This window comes from Pagrus pagrus (genome assembly GCF_965226575.1).
Source record: "Pagrus pagrus genome assembly, chromosome: 19".
Lineage (NCBI taxonomy): Eukaryota > Metazoa > Chordata > Actinopteri > Spariformes > Sparidae > Pagrus > Pagrus pagrus.
This window is the reverse complement of record NC_140203.1, coordinates 4,692,113-4,712,691: the sequence shown is the minus strand read 5'-3', so window position 1 is coordinate 4,712,691 and position 20,579 is coordinate 4,692,113. Positions and strand designations below refer to the sequence as shown.

At 41.1% G+C, this 20,579-nt stretch overlaps 2 protein-coding genes across 2 annotated transcripts; both read left to right on the top strand.

Annotated features, from left to right (window-relative positions):
- Positions 1-2,279: 2,279 nt before the first annotated feature.
- On the top strand, positions 2,280-13,038 carry ppp1r26 (protein phosphatase 1, regulatory subunit 26). The gene is made up of 2 exons (XM_084382430.1): positions 2,280-2,552; positions 7,078-13,038. Exon 2 carries the CDS (start codon positions 7,149-7,151, stop codon positions 10,407-10,409), a length of 3,261 nt encoding a protein of 1,086 aa, XP_084238556.1. The 5' UTR covers positions 2,280-2,552; positions 7,078-7,148; the 3' UTR covers positions 10,410-13,038.
- Positions 13,039-14,254: 1,216 nt separating this feature from the next.
- On the top strand, positions 14,255-17,158 carry mrps2 (mitochondrial ribosomal protein S2). Its single transcript, XM_084382432.1, has 4 exons — positions 14,255-14,363; positions 14,610-14,726; positions 14,828-14,948; positions 16,315-17,158. Exons 1-4 carry the CDS (start codon positions 14,300-14,302, stop codon positions 16,859-16,861), a joined length of 849 nt encoding a protein of 282 aa, XP_084238558.1. The 5' UTR covers positions 14,255-14,299; the 3' UTR covers positions 16,862-17,158.
- Positions 17,159-20,579: the final 3,421 nt, after the last annotated feature.

Genomic DNA, 20,579 nt, shown 5'->3' with positions numbered 1-20,579 from the left:
TGTATCCGGGTTGCTCTTAATCGATCCATGGATGGAACGGACACCAGAACCGGAACCGAGCGAGCAGGTAAAGGAAGCAGGCTCAGCAGCCTCCCAGTGGAAAACAGCCAGACTTGGATCAAACACACCCTCCGACATCAAGGAGGCCAGTTTGACGACAGTGAGTACAAAATGGATTCACTCACAGATGCTCTGACCAGAATCCAGAGATAAGACCCAGCAAGTTCAGGCCTAAACTGTACTATTGGACTATTGACTCTTGAGGTACAAAGTCATGTTAAAACACAAGTCGGGCCAGGGCTAGCTGGTTAGCATGCTAACTTCAGTAGATGTCGCTTCACCAAAATTGAGTGGAGTAGTTGGTAGTCCTGAAACCTGGGAATCAGTTAGCATTTTTGCACGTCCGGTTCCCTCGTCTGAAAGTCTGTGATTAAATGCCTGAAATAAGGTGTGTGGATATTTACACGTTTTGTTCTACGACATAAAATCCATCATTAAATGTCCCACAATTTTATTATAAAGCACTTACATGTCTTAAAAACAGCAGTTGCTAACAAGTGACTAAATAAGACTACAGAAGTTGTCGTGGACATTAAACGTCATCACAGCGAACACGGGGACTCATCTACTCACTAGTCCGACTTTACTTACAAACTATTCTAACTCTGACTTTACAACTTGTAGATTTATCAATTTACAGAAAACTTGTATAGTAATTGTGTAGTAAGACGCTAAATGGTGGTGACGTTTAAGTCATGCGACCGCAGTGTCGTCTGTTTATAGCCTAACATTAGCTTTTTACTTCTAGTGATTTAGGTTTTGAGAATTCACAAAAGTGTTGTTCATCTGTGAAGATTATCTTGCTGAATAAAACGTGTAACTGTCATAAACTTGTGTTTGCCACAGAGATCATTTTCAGCGATATTTATTTACTTTTTGTCGAGGGAACCAGGACGATGCTATCGGGTTAGCCTCCAAGACTACGTCATCGCTACACCACTCTATAAATAGACATAATCTAACTGTTTTTTCCTTCACATCCTGCTGATAATTGTAGTTAATTTTTGAATGTTTTGGAGTAAAACGCTTACATATTGTAGCTTTAATGTGCCGGTCACATATATTAACATAGACCGTTATTTAACATTATAGTAAAAGGTTAATCTACCAACCTGACCGACTACAAAACTTTTAATCATGTATTTACTGCAGTGACAAGTACATGACTTCAATCTGCTTTTGTAGATATCCATTAAGTTTAAGACACAGGGGGTGAACTCTAGGGGTGTAACGATACATTGATCCGGATCGATATCGATCCGGTGATCAACAATCCAATAGCATCGATTCATATCGCCGCCTTAGTCTGAAATTCCTGTTTCATGTCTGTGTCACCGTCTTCGTCCATGCGCAGCTCCTTTATAAACAGTGCTTTCTTTTTATTAAAAAGAATAGATAATAATTGATATCGGCAAATATCGTATCGCCATCAAAAGAATCGATATAATATTGTACCGTGATGAAACTTGCGATTTTACACCCCTAGTGAACCCTTACTGAGAATACGACGTGAATGCAAAAGTAATCAAGTTTCCTGGCTCCTGCATGGTATTTTAATGACTTCATTGTCTGGAATCAAATAAAAAGTGAGTTGATTAGGCACATTTGGTGTATTTAACAAGTGTAATTGCTCGTAGCTCTCCTCTGTCACCACGGTGGAGAGGAGGTCGTGTGGCTCGGTCTGCTCAGTCATCCTCCTGGATCAACACACTTTACATATATTATATAATCTGTACCATATATTGTGTCAATGCAACTTGTAAATTGTGATTTTGTTGTTCTGTATCTCATCTGTGGCTGTGGGTATTTTTTTCTCAATATAGCAAGTTTTTGAAATTGATTAAATACAGATATAACAGAAAAAAACAGTATTTTTATCAGAATAACATGCAGGATTTTTACTCCCAACATAAAAAAGATATCAGTGTGAAGCACACTGGGAGTTGTCTCAGTAATCAGATTACTCTGCCCTATGGGAGATAAAACTTTGTGATAGTTAAAGTGTCGCTACGTCCTCTGGGATACTATTAAAAAAATAAAAAATAAAAAGTATTTTAATTGTTACTGCGCATTAAAATTAGTCCAGGAAAAAAACAGTTTTATTTTTAATAATGCAAAATTAGCTAATCAAAAATAGACGTTTTGCAATAAAATAACAAGAGGTGTTTTTTTTTTTTTTTTTGGTGTAAACGTGGATGTTTTCCGGGATTTGAAAAAGGGACCCATGCTCGGCTGGACTCCGGGCTTTAAGGAAGCTCGTCCGCCCGGTAGTCGGAGCGGAGGGGGGACTCGACGGGCAGGGAGAGCTTCAGGCGGTGTGTGTGTCTCTCTGTGTGTGTGTGTGTGTGAGTGTGTGCGGGCTGGTGACGGACGCTGAAACATCTCCACGACGGTCTCCTACAAAAATCTCTCTCTTTTTTTCCCTTTTTTTTTTGTGTTTAAAATCAACGCAGCGATGAACACACTCCCGTGTAACGGTCGCTTTGTGTCAGGTGAGTTCAACTTGTGGACCGTGTGTGTGGTTGGATGTTAGCTAGCTGTGTGAGAGAGGGGGAAAAATAGCCGAGGCTAGGAGGGCGAGCTGTGGCTCAATACAAAGGCTTTCTTTGCCGGAGAAAATGCCGGGGCTGCAGCAGCCGGGAGGCCCGCCTGTGCCTTTTCAAGTCGGCGGCCAGTAACGGTTATCCCTCCGCCGTTTCGCCCCATTTCTCCGATGTATCCCGGGATTTTTAACCGTAGTGTTTCGTATACGAGCAGTGAGTGGTATTCCTTGACGTTCAGCCGTGTTATCGACCGAGTACGGTGGGTTTTGACAAACCGTGGCCGGTACCAAGAAACATGGTTGCCTCTGCGGAGTCTCCTATCGCTGCACGCCGGGCATCGGTGCAGTCCGCGCCGCTAGAGGCTCACGGGGACAGCCGGGGTTTTTTTTTTTTCGCTCCGTTGCAAACCAGGAAAAGGGGGTCTGGGAGGGGGGGGGAAATAACACAACACGTTTGGTTATGTAATGCAGAGAAATGCGAACCACCACATCTTTGGCACGACTGGTCAAACTTTCTCCGTACAACACATGATTTGTCAAACAAAAGTTGGCGTAGGACCGCGGCGTGCTACGGCTTTTAGCTCGATGTACGGAGCTCCGCGGCGGGTGTTTTCTTGCGGGGCGTCTTTGGTGGTTTCCTGTAGTTTATTCGCACTTTGCTGCCAGGTTTTTGTAGGGTGTAATCAGTGAGCAAAGAAACGTCCAGAGTTGAGTGTGGTGGTGGTGGTGGTGGTGGTGTCAGGCTGTTAGTCGGGGGTTGCTCATCCCCCCTGCAGGCTGCATACCGAGCTGGAGGATTTACATTTAAGGGGTGGGTAAGTAAAGACTCCCCGCATAGCGACTCCCTCGGCTGGGGTTAATGTCCGAGAGCATGCTGGCTCATGGAGGGGGCTTTGTACGGGATGTTACTCACAGGACAGCCTCATAATCATCATGGGATCAGGTGCCAATATCTGGCAGGTGCCAGGATTAACAAGTGCAGTCTTGTAAAAGAAAAAAATATGTTTAACTGATGTCAAAAACAGCTTTAAAGGCAGAACTAGCCATCTATTAGGCCAGATGTATTGACCCCAGTGGCTGAAAGTAACACACTACATTTGGTAAAGTGCCAGAAGTACAGTTTAAGATACTTGTACTTCAAGTATTTCCAGTTTAAAGCTCTTAAGTCTATGATCAGATGACATGTCGTGTATTGTTTTCCTAAAAAGTGAGCTGTTCAGATTAGTTACAACATACAAAGTTTACACGTTGATGCATCTGTAATAACAATCCAGTAATATGTAATAATATGACAGACAGGAGACGTAAGGAGTAGGCCCACTTTTGATTTTGTGCATTTATAGGGATGCACAATATACATCAGATCAATGAATGAATGCCCAATATTGGGAAGTTTCTACTAATGGCTATTTATTGGTATTGGTGAAACTCTAGCCAGGTACGGGTCGACCTGGCTGATTATCGGGACTCGTATTCAGCATTTTCCAATTATCACATCTGGCATTTTTTCTGTCAGATTGCTGATAAAACAAACAAATTTTAAAATGTGCTACTTTGGCTCTGATGCAACATCCTCTCACACAATATCTGCCCACAGCAATAGCTGATTGGTAACATGTCACAGTTAATAGCCTATAAACAATAAAGTAGTCTTTCATGTAACCAAATATAGTGTTATAAATATATAATATGTGTGTATATGTGTATAAATGTAGTGGAGAGGAAGTATAAAGTAGCAGAAAATGGAAATACTCAAGTGAAGTACCTCAAAATTGTACTTAAGAACAGTACTTGAGTAAACTGTACGTTTATTTCGTCACTGGTTGTTCGAAATTTTGACACAAAGAGTTTCATTTTTCTGCAAATGCATATCGGTCCCAAATATCAGTTTTCAGTCTCCTTGATTTCTAATAATTGGTATCAGCTCAAAAAAAGCCGTAACAGTCGACCCCTAATATCAAGCCAAACTGCTTTTATTGACTTCACAAGTGTTGCATTTACAAAGTACAGTAGGTGGCTGTTTGCACCTTGAAAGTTAGTTTGTGATCCACCAATAAACACAGAGAAGAAGGAGAAGAAGAAGAAGAGCCCAGCATCAAATCTTATATATGGAAAAGCTTTTCTTACCCTCAGATATCCATAAACTACAGATTAGGAACTTCTTTTAAGAATGCAGACATCTGAAATTATTGGTTATCTCATGAATACTGGCCATGAGATTGTAGTAATAAATGTTAACAGCTGAAAAAGGCCAAATCATACATCCATAATAACATAAGATCATTTTGCTTATACTACTATGTACTTTTACTTTAGTAAAGACTTCAGAGCAGGGCTTGTGATAGAATATTAAACTCTGTTATTGCAGCTCCAATTACATAAAAGATCTGAACACTTTTCCCACCAGTGTCTGAACTGTGTCGTGACAGCTTTTAGTTTTTATTCTGTGTTGGATTACTGAATGTGTGCACAGTCAAAGCTGTCTGTCAAGGATAGTTTCCACCATATTGAAGATAGCATTAAAACTGAATGACACAAACAGTGTCAGGGGACATGAACCAGTTGGATAAACATGATAATTTAACACTGTTAATTTGAGGTAATTGGTACAGTAATTAGAGGGCAAATCAGTTGCCAGGTTACCACTGACGCTGTGGGGACTATCAACAACAGCTTTAGCTTGAGTTCCTGCTCCTACAATACCTTGCCATTAATAATTAACAATTCTAAGGGTGTGATTTACTAATTTGTGGACACAGTGTTTGCTTTGAAACCTGTCAGGGTCAGTTAATTAAAATATGTTGATCTCAAATAAGTGCCATGGGGTCTGGGGACCTGTACAGGAATTGTAGTTGGTTCCACGGGCTCCTAGGGGGAAAAATACTTTATTTAGCTAATTAAAAGTTAAGTAGAGCATGTGTTAAAATATGTACCGAGATGACAGGTGTCTTACACCTTGATTTGGAAATTGAACTGAGCATGAACTATGTTCGAAAGCGTAGCTCAGTCCCTGAAAGATTAGAAGACGTTAATTGTACAAGAAGAGTTTGCTTATGCTTCATCTTGAGCCTTGCAATCGTATCATAAAAGAGGTCAACAACAAACATGTCAAAAAATAAACTGACAATAGTCTGTGCAATGTCATTTCATGCCAGGATGGAGTGGAATATTCTTTTATTTCTCGGTATTTGTGCTGGAATAAAATGCATTTCACACTCAATCACAGCTTCAGGGCAGCCCCAAGGCTGGATTACTAACTCGGCAAATTGGACAACTGCCCAAGGGCCCCAAACTCTCAGGGGCCCTAAAAGCCCCAGGTTCACCGTGTGGGAATTACTTGTTTTGTAATATGCACCATATTAAATAATAAGGTGACACCTGCCCTTTTACCTAATCTAAAGTCTTCTTCTGCAGAGGAGTGTCAAAATCCACATTTTTAATACTTTTTAATATTTCTGTTGCCATTTAACTGACCCAGTGCGTAATTAAAAGGAAATAAATGCACTGAAAATCAACTCAAAGCAAGAAAAAGAACAGGATCCCGCAAATTATTTTAGCCCTGGCAGGTTAACCTGGCTCTGTGTCTCTTGGCATGCTCCAAAAGGTTTGGCTGTAGCTGAAAGACCAGAGGTTATTTGTCACAATTTGTCAGAACCATAATAAAAGCACATTCTTCCGCTCATCGTGATGGACTGTACTTTAACACTGCCTTCCAACATCTCCGCCTCCTTTCACTTTTTGTTTTGCAGAGTTGCGGTCTAGTGCAGTTTTGGTGCATAACTGAGAAATTTGACTTACAATTGCTGACTTAGCAAGTATGTAGGATTTTTTTTTTTTTTTCTTTTTATGGTAAATGGCACCAAAACTGGGCGAGGAAACTGACAAAAGCCAGCCAGCCACCAGCAGGCTCTTTAGTGTAAAGAAGCTTCAGACATACAGCACACACAGTCATCTCAAGCCTCGCAGAAATTCACAAATTTCTCCATAAATAAGCAATAACTCCTGCGCCCCTGAGATGAAAAGAAACTCTCCATGCAACACCAATTCATTTTACATAATGACACACAGCCTGCATAAGTACTAATGTGGTCACATGGAGCTCCTCCACAGGATGGTGGCAGAGCACTGACGATGCCTTAGTCTCCAGTATGATATGTGTAAAGATTTGTATTCTGATCGCAAGTATCTGTCCGTATTGATCCTGATAGACTGTAGGGTGAGTGAAGGAGAGTCAGAGATTTACTGGAAGACGAACATATTTATGTACATTGAGGGGAAATATAATCTCCTTGATCCTGATTGTCATTTAGTTTGTATAAAAGTGTGTTTGTAGTTGTCAATAGTTGTAGTCAGAACTTAGGATGTCTGCCAAATGTCCCTCAAATAAATTGTCAATTCAAGATATCTGTACACAATTGCAAAATTGTAAGTTTGACTTTCCTGACACTGTTTCTCTCTTTCTGTTTTCTCCTCAGATTGAACAATGTGATTGTGATCGGAGGCAGCTGCTCTCCAATGGTCGAGGACCTCACCTTACTTCACTAGAATGTACTTGATGAATGTACCTCCTGTCGCAGCGACGCAAACAGAATGGAGAACATGTGGCCCACCTGGAGGCTATAGCCTTCCAATCTGCTTCAATGACTCTGACACCGAGTTGTCCACCAGAGGCACACCTATCTCAGACAAGGTCCAGATGATCATAGAGAGCCTTAGGAGTACCCAGTCCTCACTCGAGATGGGCGACGAGATCGAGGCAAATGTGCTGTCAGGACAGGAAGGTCATCCTCAGGTCTGCAAGGCTGCAATGGGTTCTTATATGGGGGCCAAATCCAAAACTAAAGGTCCCACTGAAACCCAACAGGCAGACGTTTCCTCCCCAGTCAATCACGAGAGCAGTGACTCTGACAGCGATGATTCTGTGGACAGAGGAATTGAGGAGGCGATACTGGAATACCTGAAGGAAAAGGATGATCACAAACGCAAGGCGGACCCGTGCTTCACCTTTCTCCAATCATCCAAAATTCCCAGGAAAAACCTACCTGTTCCCGAGGTTTCCAAACAGAACTCTGACAGCAATACATGTCTGACTGCCAGTAACCAGTTTCCAAAAAGTGTCAAAGCTGAGATTGCCACAACACCGGCTGTTGTACCTCTAAAAAAGTACATCAAAAACAAGGCCTGTCTAAATGACAACACAAAGAAATCTGTTTTAGATAAAGGTACAATGACTAAAAGTTTAGTCTTGCCCAAAGAGCAGACAAAGAGCCCCGCTAAACCAATCAGCCTCTTCAACAAAGTAAAAAGCCCCGTCACTGTCAAGATGGAGGAAGACTCCAATGATTCCAGTAGCGATGACGGCATCGAGGAGGCCATTCAAAGATACCAGTTAGAGAAAAAGGAGCAGCAGAATAAAAGGGAAGCTTTTCATCCGCATGCATTCAAAGAGGAGTCTGACTCCACTAGCGATGATGGGATTGAGGAAGCTATTCGCTGCTACCAGCTTGAGCAGCTAAAAGAGAGGACTGTCCCGAAACCATTCTTGCATAAGCAAAAAACCTTTAGTAAGTCATTAATACACACTGTTGGCAGCACGAGCACGGAAAATATGAAGAAACACAAACCGAGGAAGAAAAAGACCAGAACAGAGAAAGAAGTTAAATCTGTTCAACCTCCTCCTTCATCTGTTTTCATACCCAAGAGTGCTCTTTCAGACAGTCCGAAGAGTAAAGGAAATGGATTGCTTTTGTTTAAAGTGGAGAGTTTTAAGGAGCAACCTACACCTGCCTTGCCGAAGGTTAATACAACAGCGGAGCTCATGTGTGCTGAGGCAATACTGGACATTTCAAAAACTGTAATGCCTGGGCCCTTCCATCACAGCGTCGGCCTCAGCAGTTGTGCCCCCACCGACTCTTCCTTGCAGCCTTCCCTTCCGAACAGCTGCCCAGATGAAGAAAGTGACGGCAGCTCCATTGATAGTGAAGATGGGATTGAGCTAGAAATCAGGAAATTTCTTGAACAGAAGGCCCAAATGCACAAACAGTCACCCAGCTCTGCTACGACGCCGGAGCCTCACAGTGTAAATGACCCAGAGGACGTGAAAACGAAACAAGTTGCGACCCCGAAGAAAGCTCACAGATTGTCTTTGACACAGAGAAGAAAACAGAGAGAGGAAAACTGTAGCATTTCCAACATGTCAGGGACGGATCACAATGTTGAAGGAACAGTCCCTAAACCTCCACCTGAGCAAGGAAAGGAATCAAGCCCATTGGTGTTTCCCCAGGGAAGCCGAGTGCACCCGATAGCTGGATTACACAAGACAGAGCAAAGTGGAGACAAAAGCAGTTCGCTTGACAGTGATGAAGACCTTGACACGGCTATAAAAGACTTGCTCAAGACAAAAAAGAAGTCAAAGAAAAAAACGAGAGACATAAAACGGAAATCAAGGAAGTGCCTCAAGGATGAAGAATCACTGCTGGGAAATGCTTTACAAGCCAAAAAGTTCAAACCTAATCCTATTTGCAAGCGCAGTGCTTTGAGAAAGGTACAAAAGAGTAAGGATGACATGAAAGACAAGTGTGGGTTCAGTAAAATAAGCATTTCACAACAAAAGCAAACCAGTAGGAGTGATGAGCACAGTATGCATGAAGGTGATCCAGAGAAGTTGAAAGGAACCGAGTGTCAAGACGCAGCGGTGCTGCACAATACTCAGACTGCCCTTCAGATAAGGGAAGATAGCAGTTCTGTAGACAGCGATGACAGCATTGAGCAAGAGATTCGAAAGTTTTTGGCTGAAAAGGCAAAAGTTTCCACTGCAGAGAAAGGAAAAGATGGACACGTATCGATGAACAGCATTGGCGTTGGTTGTACCCCACCTCAAAATAAAGACATTAAACAGGAAAATCAGCTGGCTGAAATTCCAATAAAAAGCATCAGTCCTCTCTCTGGACAATCTCCTCTGAGTAAACTGTCCCTTCCAACGCCACCAGAGATCTCCACTGTCGGTGCACAATCACGCCTGACCCCAGTCCAGTCCTGCAGTTCCAGTTTTTTTGAGCCAGCAGACGGGGCCGGTGCTGCCAGGTGCGAGCAACGAAGGCCCGGCGTTGTGAAAAGCGAAGTTCAGGATGTCACCCCACAGCTGGAGAGAGTTCGGCCAGTTTTGAATCCCAGCGTTGCTCATTCCCGCTCGGAGTCAATCAAGTGGCGCCAGAGCCTGGGACTCCCCACTGACACCAGGACTCTCAATCGGACTCCATTCCATATCACTTCTAAAATCAACGAGACTGCATCAGCAACCCCGCCGTTTCAAACCGGGGTCATCACACCCAAATCACAGACTCCAGTCACTGTTTGGTCCTCAGCAAGGACCAGCAGAGCACCTTTCCCCTGCTCTGCAGAGACAACTGTAAATACCACATTCAAATCCCCTGGTTTTAATCTTTTATCTACTGCCAGGCAGCATCCAAGGATGTCCTTTGCAAGGAGCCTTATGCCTGGCCACAGGTCCCAGTGCCCTATTGAAGGAGAGACAGAGAGTATGGTGCATATACCTAAGGACAAGAGTGTTTTTGTCGAGCTGGAATCTAATAGGACCAACCATGTCCAGGTTCGAAGCAGGGAAAGGAGCGAGGGAAAGGAGAGAGTGGACTTGCAGAAAGAGAGGAAAAGAGAAGGCGAGAGCATGAAGATAGATGATAAAGAAGTACATCTAGAGAGAACAGAGGAAGAATTTATAGATGAGACAGATTGTGAGTCAGGAAACAGGAGAAATCCAGAGAAGAAGCAGGGCTTTTCCACATTGTAAGTATTTTCCTTTGGTCACTATGTCCCATAGCATTGCGTGAGTTCATTTCTTGATTGTGCCCTGCTCATAAATATCATGTAGGCTATGATCAAAACTCATTCATTTATAGGCTCTAAGGGAATGTTTGTTAATAAAAGAAAAGAAAAAACATTTTTTTATGTGTTTGTAGATTTATACGACTATATGTAACACAATGGCACCATCATGAAAACTTTATTTTGTGCTCTGAGGTTAATTCATATCATCAAACCTTTGAAAAGCAATACAGTGACACGAGGCAGACTGCATACGCTAAAAACTCTCCTGCAGAAAACGAAATCGTCCTAAATATCTTCCACATTTTATGTAAAAAGAAGAAAAAACTACCATCCAACACGACTTAATAAAGATTTAAGGTTAAGTCCAAATGCTTAAAATTTGGTTGTATCTTTTTAATGTACCAGTGGGACAACACAAATAAGCAATGCTAATCAGAAACATATATGCTGTTATTACATAATCTTACAGTTTTCCTGTGGTTTGTAGGTTTACTTTAAAAAGTCAAAGACCCTTTATGTGCAAAAGTTAAAAAGTCATTATTGTTGATGTTATTGTAACGTGTGTCCATCACTGCCTTCAATTAGGGCATCTTAAGTAAAGCCAGTAGACAAAATATACATTGTTTCACGTTCTGCTGTACAAAAACTCATAATGAAACATGTTATGCAGCTTGGTAGCATCGCTGGAGTGGTGAGCGGACCAGAAAAGAGTCTTGTGCATGAAAACACCAGCAGAGCTTAAATCATTGATCAGTTTACACCTCATTTTTTTTACAGCAATTAAACAGCAGCTATTTTGATAATCAGTTTGTCATAGTACCTTTTCTAGCAAAAATGCCAAACTTCTACTGGTTCCTGCTTCATGAATGGGAAGATTTGCAGCTGTTCTTTGTTAAATATGATGTGATTGTTAAATAAGATGTACGCTGTGAGCTCTGAGAATTCCTGATGACCATTTTTCACATTTGTTTACTCCTCATAGAGTGATGATTAATCAGCTAATTGTGTTCATGATTAACTGATTGATCTTTAATGAAAGTAAGCATCAGTAGCAGCCCTTAAAGGAAAATTCAGTCATTATCTACTCACCATCATGCTGATGGGGGGCATTTCTGAAGATCACAGTACAACAGCATTGCAGCATTCTCCTAAACAACTGAGGGATGGGGACTTGGTTTTTTTCCAGGTTGTTTTTAGACATTTTGAAACAACATAAATTGAATCCATATAGCTCATCAGGCGTAATCTCAAGTCTCCAGAAGCCCTGCAATCCCTAATGGATTTGAATAGACGCCCTTTTTAAGCAGAAATCTTCAATGTAGCCGCTAAGCTAAAAGTGTTAGCACACACCTTGTCTGAAGTGGATGTACGGGCTTTATTGCACATCAAAGGTGTAACTAATGTCTTTCCAAAAAACTTTTAAATCTTGGGGCTTACAGAGCCTTGTATTATGCCGTTCGAGCTGTGTAGAGCCATTTTTAAACAAGTCCCCATCTACTTCAGTTGTTTAGGAGACTGTTGCAATGCTTGTTTAGCTGTGAAGCTTAACCTGACTTTCCATGAGGATGCATGAGGGTGAGTAGCTAATCACTGAATTTTCCTTAATGGGAAAATCTCATGCACGTGACTTTTAAATATATCAAAATCCATCCAAATTCTGTGCTTATTTTTAAAATTTGAGAATAAAAAGAAACCAATAAGATGCCATGTTATAAGATCTAGCAGTTTACCATTACTTAACTGACCCAAATTCTACTATGTCAACCATTTGCTGTATTTTTCACTGTTTCATTGTACCTTCCCACTCGAGTCGAGCAAAGAAGAGTTATAAGAGTCGTCAGCTCCACTTGTCGAACATGTCGAACATTACTTTCTCCCTCACCCTATCCTTCCCTCCCTCACCTCGTCCATGTCATTACCTCCCGCTGCCGAAGCTCTAAATCTGTGCGCTTGTAATGATTTATAATTCCAGAAAATGACCCTCTCATGTCAGCCACAGATTCGAGCATAGCCTTTCTAACTTTTGCACATAAAGGAGAAAAGGCGAGGGTACGCTTTCATACCCTTGACCCTTAATAGGCATCTTTTTTTAGAGCAATTTTTAGAACCAGACTAGTTACAGGAACGACTCTTCATCCTTTCTCAACTACAATGGAGATATTGCACTTCCTCTCAACAACATTTGTTTTTCAGACGCAGTGCCCTCGGTTCATTCTGTTGTTTAAATTCATAGATACATTGATGAAAGCCACTATAACAGTCTTGGACTTATTACCTACGACTCGAGCGTTGTTCCAGATTCCACACAAGCCACATTATTATTCCTCTCTGTCTTGCTAAACTTGATATTAAGTGTGTTTTATTTCTTTGTCATGTTAAAGTTTTTTTTCTTGAATTTTCATATGTGAAAAAGGCTATTTATTTTTGTTTATCAAAAAAAATAAAAAATTGACTGAACATGCTGTGCATCGCCAGGTTTGTAAATATTTTGTAAGAAGTGTTTCTTTTTTCTTTTACTCTTTCCGAAAAAAACAAAACAAATTTTTGCCGTGTCTTTTAAGTGCATCTGTGTAATAAAGAGTGGAATCAGAGCAACAGTGTGTCTCCCTCATTAATGTATAATAATTTGCTTTGAAACGGTTGATGGAACACCTACCGTTTTGATTTACATGTATGCCAACTTTAAGATGGACTTTGGGATGAATTATTAGAGCGTTAAGTTATTACTTAACTTTTACTGGGAATTGCTATAATGTGTATGCTGCTCTCTGTTGCCCAGGTCTTTGTCCAGTGCCATTGACCCTGGCATCACCGTCAGACCTTGCATAGCTCTTACCACAGAGGAGAGAGGCAGGATGTTCAGCAGGAGGTACCTGGATGATAAATGCAAAAAGGTACAATTATGTAGAAATACAGTTTGAGGTGCAGGTTTTGCTTCACTCTCTGCTTCAAACTGTTTGTTAAAAGTTGTCGAGGTGCAGAGAGAGTGAAATATGTATTGAACAATGTTTGCAGGGGGTACCGTCTCTCAGTAGCGTCCCCGTGCAGAACAAGGCTGTGCGACGTGTCAAAAGAAAGCTTCAGTTCATTCCAGTCCACAGGTATGTGATTGGACACAAATGGTGTGGTCTCAACAGTGAGTGATTACAGCTGAATAAAAACCTGTTGACCATTTTGCTCTTTTTCAGGAGAAATGAAGCACCCACAGCACAGCAGGACAAAACTTCATTTTGCATTTGAAACTTGCATGTAGATTATGTTTGATGTTGCAGTACGAAGGTTGTTGAATGATTCGTTTGCACTTCATGGAGTATTTTTGGTCATCTAAGATGTTCTGTTTGGCTATTGGCAATCTTTTTTTAATCTTTTTGATATAATTTTTTTAGTTGGTATTTGAAAAAGAGTAGGAGTCACTTTTTGTTTACTTAGACTTATTAAGGGCATTTCATTTTTACAATTTTGGACCAAAATGTCTCCTGAACCCTGGGAATTATATCAGTATTCTGCAAATAATCTTTACTACACTCTCCTATTGAGTTTTTCCATGTTCATACTGAATAATTTGAGTTTGCTGATGTTAAATTTTTGCTTAGTTGCAAGTCATACTTGGTTATCCAGATAGACAAAATCAATTATTTTGTCAGAATCATCTTTATTTGATTTTTCTATATCAGGAGTTACTTCATAAGATCAACGTTGGGTTATGTTCCTAACCAGCTAGATCACATGAGTGTGGAAATGTCACTGGTTTTGTTTGTTTTCAATAAAGTTGAGAGCAAAATGTTTGGCACCATGGGTATTGTAGTCTATTATTCAAAGAGCTTAACAGCATTCCATGAACTACAAGCGCGCATGCGCAGTTGGCTGACCTTCCGAGGGACTCTAGCAAGCATGGCCGCCCGGACACTGATGAAAGGTATCTGCACAGAACTATTTCTATTTCTCGCAACGTTAAGTGTTTGTCACTCATTTTTTAAAGTGTGTAGAACAGTTGTGGCATTGTTTTATCTTATATTTGTAACCCTAACTGGCAAATACGCGATGTATTTACAGCTAACGGCAGTAGCTAACCGTTAGCTAGGCAGCGTCAGCTAGCTGTACTCGCTTGTTACGAGTTCGCTAAAGTCTGATGTTTTAAACCTCATGTGTGTTTTATATTTAGGTCTTCTGGGGCTGCGACCGTCACGGGCTGTGACGGTCGGATACTCCGGTGGTGGACATCACTATACCACCGCAGCGTCCGTCAAACCACCTCCACTTCAGATTGACGACAGTACAGGTGAGCTAGCTAGCTAGCTAACTACAACAGGAGTGTGTAGGAGACCTCGGGGTTGCTGTTTTCCTCCAGACTCTGAGCAATGTCGTTTCTCCTCCGCACAGATAAAATAATGAACCTGCCACTTGAGAAGCCGGACTTTTTCCGTGTGTCAGAGCTCATCTCGATGAAAGAACTGTTCGACGCCAGAGTTCATCTTGGACATAAGAAAGGTTGCAGGCACAGGTTGGTGTGACTTACCACAACTCATCAGCTTGTTCCATTAATGTTGTTCAGACATCTCTCAGGGGTGTTTCCACTCAGTAGTGAGATGGAGGTGGTGGGAATGGTTTAGTCAGTCACATGCTCTTAATGTACAACTTACTTAGACTAAATAATTAGCACTAATTAACAAGTAATCTGCTACTTTCTCAGTTGGCCAGTTATTGTTTTTGTCAGCAAATACTAAAAGACTACATTTTGTGAAGCCCACTCTGATGTCAGTAATTCATTTTTCAGGTCATTATCGCAGGAGAAGACAGCAAATCCTTCATAATTGAGAATTATTAATGTCATTATTATGAAAATTGAATTGAACAATACATTTATTCATTATATGGATCTTGTTCTTGTTTTGGCTCCGTCCTCCAGAACATTGATTTGAAACTAATTTAACGACTATGATGTTGAAGGGCCAACTTTGGACCTTAATGTGAAGGTCTTCATATTGTTATTGATTTATCAGCATGATAAACACTGAGAGTCACATGAGAGTCAACACTTTTAAGTAGGGCCGCACAAGGTAATCAAAATATTATTGAAGGCACAATATACCCAGGTGCAATATCCAAATTCTCCTTTTTTGATGAAGGAAAAATGTGTCCAAACATACCAATGTGAATGAAGAATTCTGGTGCCACAGAGATGCCCTGGCCTAAAAAATCATATTCTCTAGATATGAACGAACATACTTGTTTGGTACAGACCACAGAAAAAAGTCATGGCAACCATTCAGCCCTACTTTAAACTTGTGATTTTTTAATCTCAGATCCGGTGCAGTGGACTGAAGCTAGAAAAACTCAAAGTCACTGAACAACTACAGACTTCCATGTATCTATGTATTATTTGGCCACGCAGAGACGATATAAACAGTGTTAATGTTACTCTAATATTCAATAAAATCTACATTACAGGATTTTACTGACAACTGTGCTGTGTACACACTTGGTGTAAAACGATCCAAAATGTTGCTGTTAATCTACGCATCATACTTCCTGTGGTGGTTAAAAGTAACTTCCTATTTATGATTTAACATCAGACAGTTCAAAATGCATAATCACACCTCTAACCATGCTGCAATACAGGCCCATCCCTTTACATTTAAACACCTGCAGGAAATGTTGAGTCCATATTGACGTGAGCTTTAAGCATTGATGTTAGCTTACCACAGCTAAGAAGCAGAACAGAACAGAAAGTGTTCAGAGCTGTCATGTGAATGACTGCTGATAAATCAATAAGTCAATATTATACACTAGGGATTACAGTAGGCTGCAGGTAATCTGTAATGGTAATTCATGGCTTTTTTAACCAAACTCTTACTCTCTTGTCTTAGGCTTATGGAGCCTTACCTCTACGGCTGCCGTTTGGACCATGACATAATTGATCTCGACCAGACCGTGGAGCATCTTCAGCTAGCCCTGAACTTCACCGCTCATATAGCGTATCGCGGTGGCGTCATACTGTTCGTCAGCCGCCGCCGTCAGTTTTGCCACCTGGTGGAGAGCACTGCAATGGATTGTGGGGAGTACGCCCACACGCGATACTGGCAGGGCGGCCTCCTCACCAACGCCAACGTCCAGTACGGCCCAGGAGTCCGTTTACCCGACCTCATCGTCTTCCTTTCCACGCTCAACAGTGTGTTTCAGCAGCACGTGGGGATCAGAGACGCGGCAAAGATGAACATTCCCTCCGTCGGTGTGGTGGACTCAAACTGCAACCCCAGCCTATTGACGTACCCTGTGCCTGGCAACGATGACACTCCAGATGCCATGGAGCTGTACTGTCGCTTATTCAAGATGACTATCAAACGTGCCAAGGACAAAAGGAAACAGATGGAGCTACTGCACGGCCTGATGGCACCCTCCACACCGGGCTCATGACATAACACATTCTTGAATAAGAGACAATAAAAATGCATTTCAACACCGTCTGTTGCTGCCCTCCATCATGCATCTGCACTTAAACAAGATCTGATGCTAGTGTCCTGGACTGAGTTACATATGCCACGGGCTGAATCTCGTTTCTGTGACATGGTTTTCTGGTTGTAATTTAACATTTTTCTTCTGTTTTAGATGGACTGCCATAGTTAAACAGCACTTTGTGTCACTGTCGTATTCATATTCATGCTCACAGGTTGTAAGACATAACCAAAATAATGACTCAATCCCTTCAAATGATATCGGTGTCATACTTTCAACTTCAGATCCAATTGTTCTATCTTGTTGCCTCTTTGCACCCTTAAGGCCATGTCGGCACAGATTTTGCAGAAACGCTTAAAATCAGTAACTGGGTTACGGACTGTGCTGCAACATGTCACAGAAAGTCATAATTCCTCTTGTCGAGAGACAATGGTGAAAAAGTGTAAACATCAAAAATGCATTTCCATAATCCCAAAGCTCTTACAGAGTCTAAAATGACTTGTTTTATTGCTTGTTTTATCTTTCCAGCAGTCTTAAACCAAATATAGTCAATTTAAAATTATATAAACCAACAACAATCAGGAAATCCTCCCATTTGAGGAGGAAATTATTCAAAGAATTGTTGCAGATTTTCTTTCAATCCATTAATTGTCTAATTGTTGCAGCTCTGATTTGAGTATCGCAGTCCTTGTGAACATAGTGCTGAGATCCAACACTTCCAGCCATATGCAAGAATAAAAGGGCCTTTTGAAAGCTGGCAAGATGGTGCTTATAATCAATAAGATGTGCTTAAACAAAATAATTGCCCTGAACTCCCAAAATTGATGTAAAAGTTTAGTGTTTCTGGTTGCTTCATATACTATGAAACCTAATTTTCTGAAGGATATCACATCTCTTTTTTAGCTATCAAACTAAAGTGTCATTTGGTCCCAGTGACTTAAATGTTTTCTGAAATGGTGTTATGGCACCATCCCTTCCTTTTAATGACAGTTGCTGAAATGCAAAAGCAGAAGACAGTGCTGTTTACACTCTGGTAACGCCACACCCGCCTAAGATCTCGCGAGAGTGATCATTTTAATCCAAGTCATGGTCATTTCCTCATCTTTACCTCGTGTTTTTGTGCCAACAACACTCCAACCTGTTCACTTCACCGTTGTCACATTAAAAAACATAATTAGTTTGAACAGCGTCTACAATAAAGAAATAACATTAACAAATCTCGCGAGAATTTCGCTAATCTTCGATTACCATCTTTGGTTATCGTTTAGCGGCTAAATAAAGCTTGTCCTCTGTCGTGTTCCGTAGTTGTTCAACAGGTTCCGACAGTCTGACAAGAAGGCAACCTGCTGCGACGACAAAATGGTGAGTGTGAGGACATGACCGTTAACAGTAAATAAGTTTATAATCGTTGTATTTTACCATGTACAGTCACATATTTGTGGTGAAACAACAGTTTCAGAGCTTAGTCGCGACTTCTTGGCAAGATTCCTGTCAGCGTTGGTGTGCAACGTTAGCAATATTCATGTTTACATCCATCACAGTCGAGGTTTAACGTTATTTTTCAGATAAAACGAGATGATGACAGTTTATACTTGGCTGTTTTAGCTGACTTCGTGTCGGTTGTGTGTGAGAATGGGTGTGGCAGCTCTGAGGGTTTGACAGCTGCATGTATCAACAGGTGTCACTCCTGCTTTTTGACATTAACGTCGAAGAAGTAGCTTAAATACGTCCCCAGTTTGAGTTTAAATTGTTCTAGCTTGCTTCTGGTGGGGAGAGATATTTACAGAAATGTACAAAAATAGGAGAAAATATAATTAACTACAGTAACTGGGGCGCAAACTGTACTTCGCTCCCTGCTGTCGCCCCCTGGTGGCAGGCGCCTGACTTACAATGTGTCAAAGTAAATGAGAACTGGGTCACAACCAGTGATTGGGTTCATCTAGTAATGACTTCCTTAATTAATCAATCATTTGGTCAATAAAAGCAGATTGTAAAAAAAAAAAAAACAGAGCCCATGGTGACAAACATTGATGTGACCTACTAACAGTCCAAAACCCAAATACATTCAAAGTATTACAGCAGAACAGCTGGGACCTGCAACTTTTTGCTATTATTGCTAATTAAAGGGTTATTATATTAGGAATTTATAAATGGTTACACACTGCCATCGTTTTAATGCAAACAGAGTGATTAATAACAATAATCAACAGATGGTTGCCGTGGTCATGAAAATAAGAAAAAAATATATATATCTAAATCCAACTTTAATCACCAGAGTCACATGATTTTTAGAGGTAAGACTGAAATGATAATTTAATTCCTTGTTTACAAGCAGACTGTACACATTTCCGAGCCTGATGGTGATCCCTGTGCTTGCCTCCTGCTTGAGAATGAAATGTATAAACTCATTTCTCATGTATAGATGCGACCTTCAGCACTGTTTCGTGGATACCACATGTCAATAGACCAATGGACTATGATCTTTGGTACGTAAATGCTTTTGAATGGTTATGTTTTGTATCGGAGGACCTGTTTCCTCTGTCTTCTGACATATTTCTCTTGTTCATACAGGCTCTTGCACAGCGAGAGGATATGTGGCTTCGCCCTCATGAGGGCGGCTGATCCTCAGATACTGAGATTACAGCGTTTCGGATAACGGTAACTGCTCTTGTTGGAAATGTACCTTTACAACTGGATGAATTAGAGTTAATGCTGCCCCTTGAGACTCAACTCTGACTGCAGTGTCTCTGTTGTGCTGAATGTGGCAGAGAGTAAGTAACTGGCTCACGATAGCTCAATTGCCACTGTATTGTGGGCTTTGGGTATGGAACCGGGCCAGATACTTAGACTCAGTTTACAACAAGGTTTTTGTTTTTTCAACAGTGTTTTTATTGATTTTATATTTATTTCACATATACAAACAGACAAAAACAATGAAACAATTATTGAATTAGAGAGTGAAACAATGGAGAGACATGGCTTCCACAGTTAGAGGAAAAGAAACCCAACATCCACGTACTTGACATGTTTAAGTTAAAGTTAACTTAACATGCTGACTTGTTTGTGTCTGTGTACAACTACTCCACGTGCCTTTAATTGTCCACGAGGACAAATAAAGCATTTTGAATTGAATTAAACTTGTTGAAACCTGCAGAAACCCTGTAAGAGTTACATGAGTACATTTTTCTTGTTGCACTCAATCAGTTTTCCACGTCTCTTGTTTAATTCATTGGTAATGAGGCTGGTGTCAGTTACACCAAAAACTTCCCAGATTTCAAGGATTAGTTGGTTTGCATCTCTGTAATGAGTGGGTTTGTACATTTGATTCTGTCCTACTCATGAATGTCTTCATCATACAGGTCAGGCTCCACCTTTGATGGACCAGATGAACCTGTGGAGCAGCTGCTCAGATGCTTGATAAAGGTGAGGTTCCAGTGTTTTGTTTGTTCTCGTCCAACATGCCCCTTGAGGCGTTGCAGTCCGACACTGTGTCGAGCCTGTGTCATAAGGTGGCAGAGATTAAAAGGTGTGCACTATCATCTGAATTCAGAACCTCCTACAGTGAGGTTTCTGGAGTGATAAAGTCTACCAATAGATGAAGTTATTGAAAGCTGGTTAAGTGATTGTTGAATGTGGAGACTAAATTAACCAGACGTCTTGTTCTGGTTTGTCTTCACAG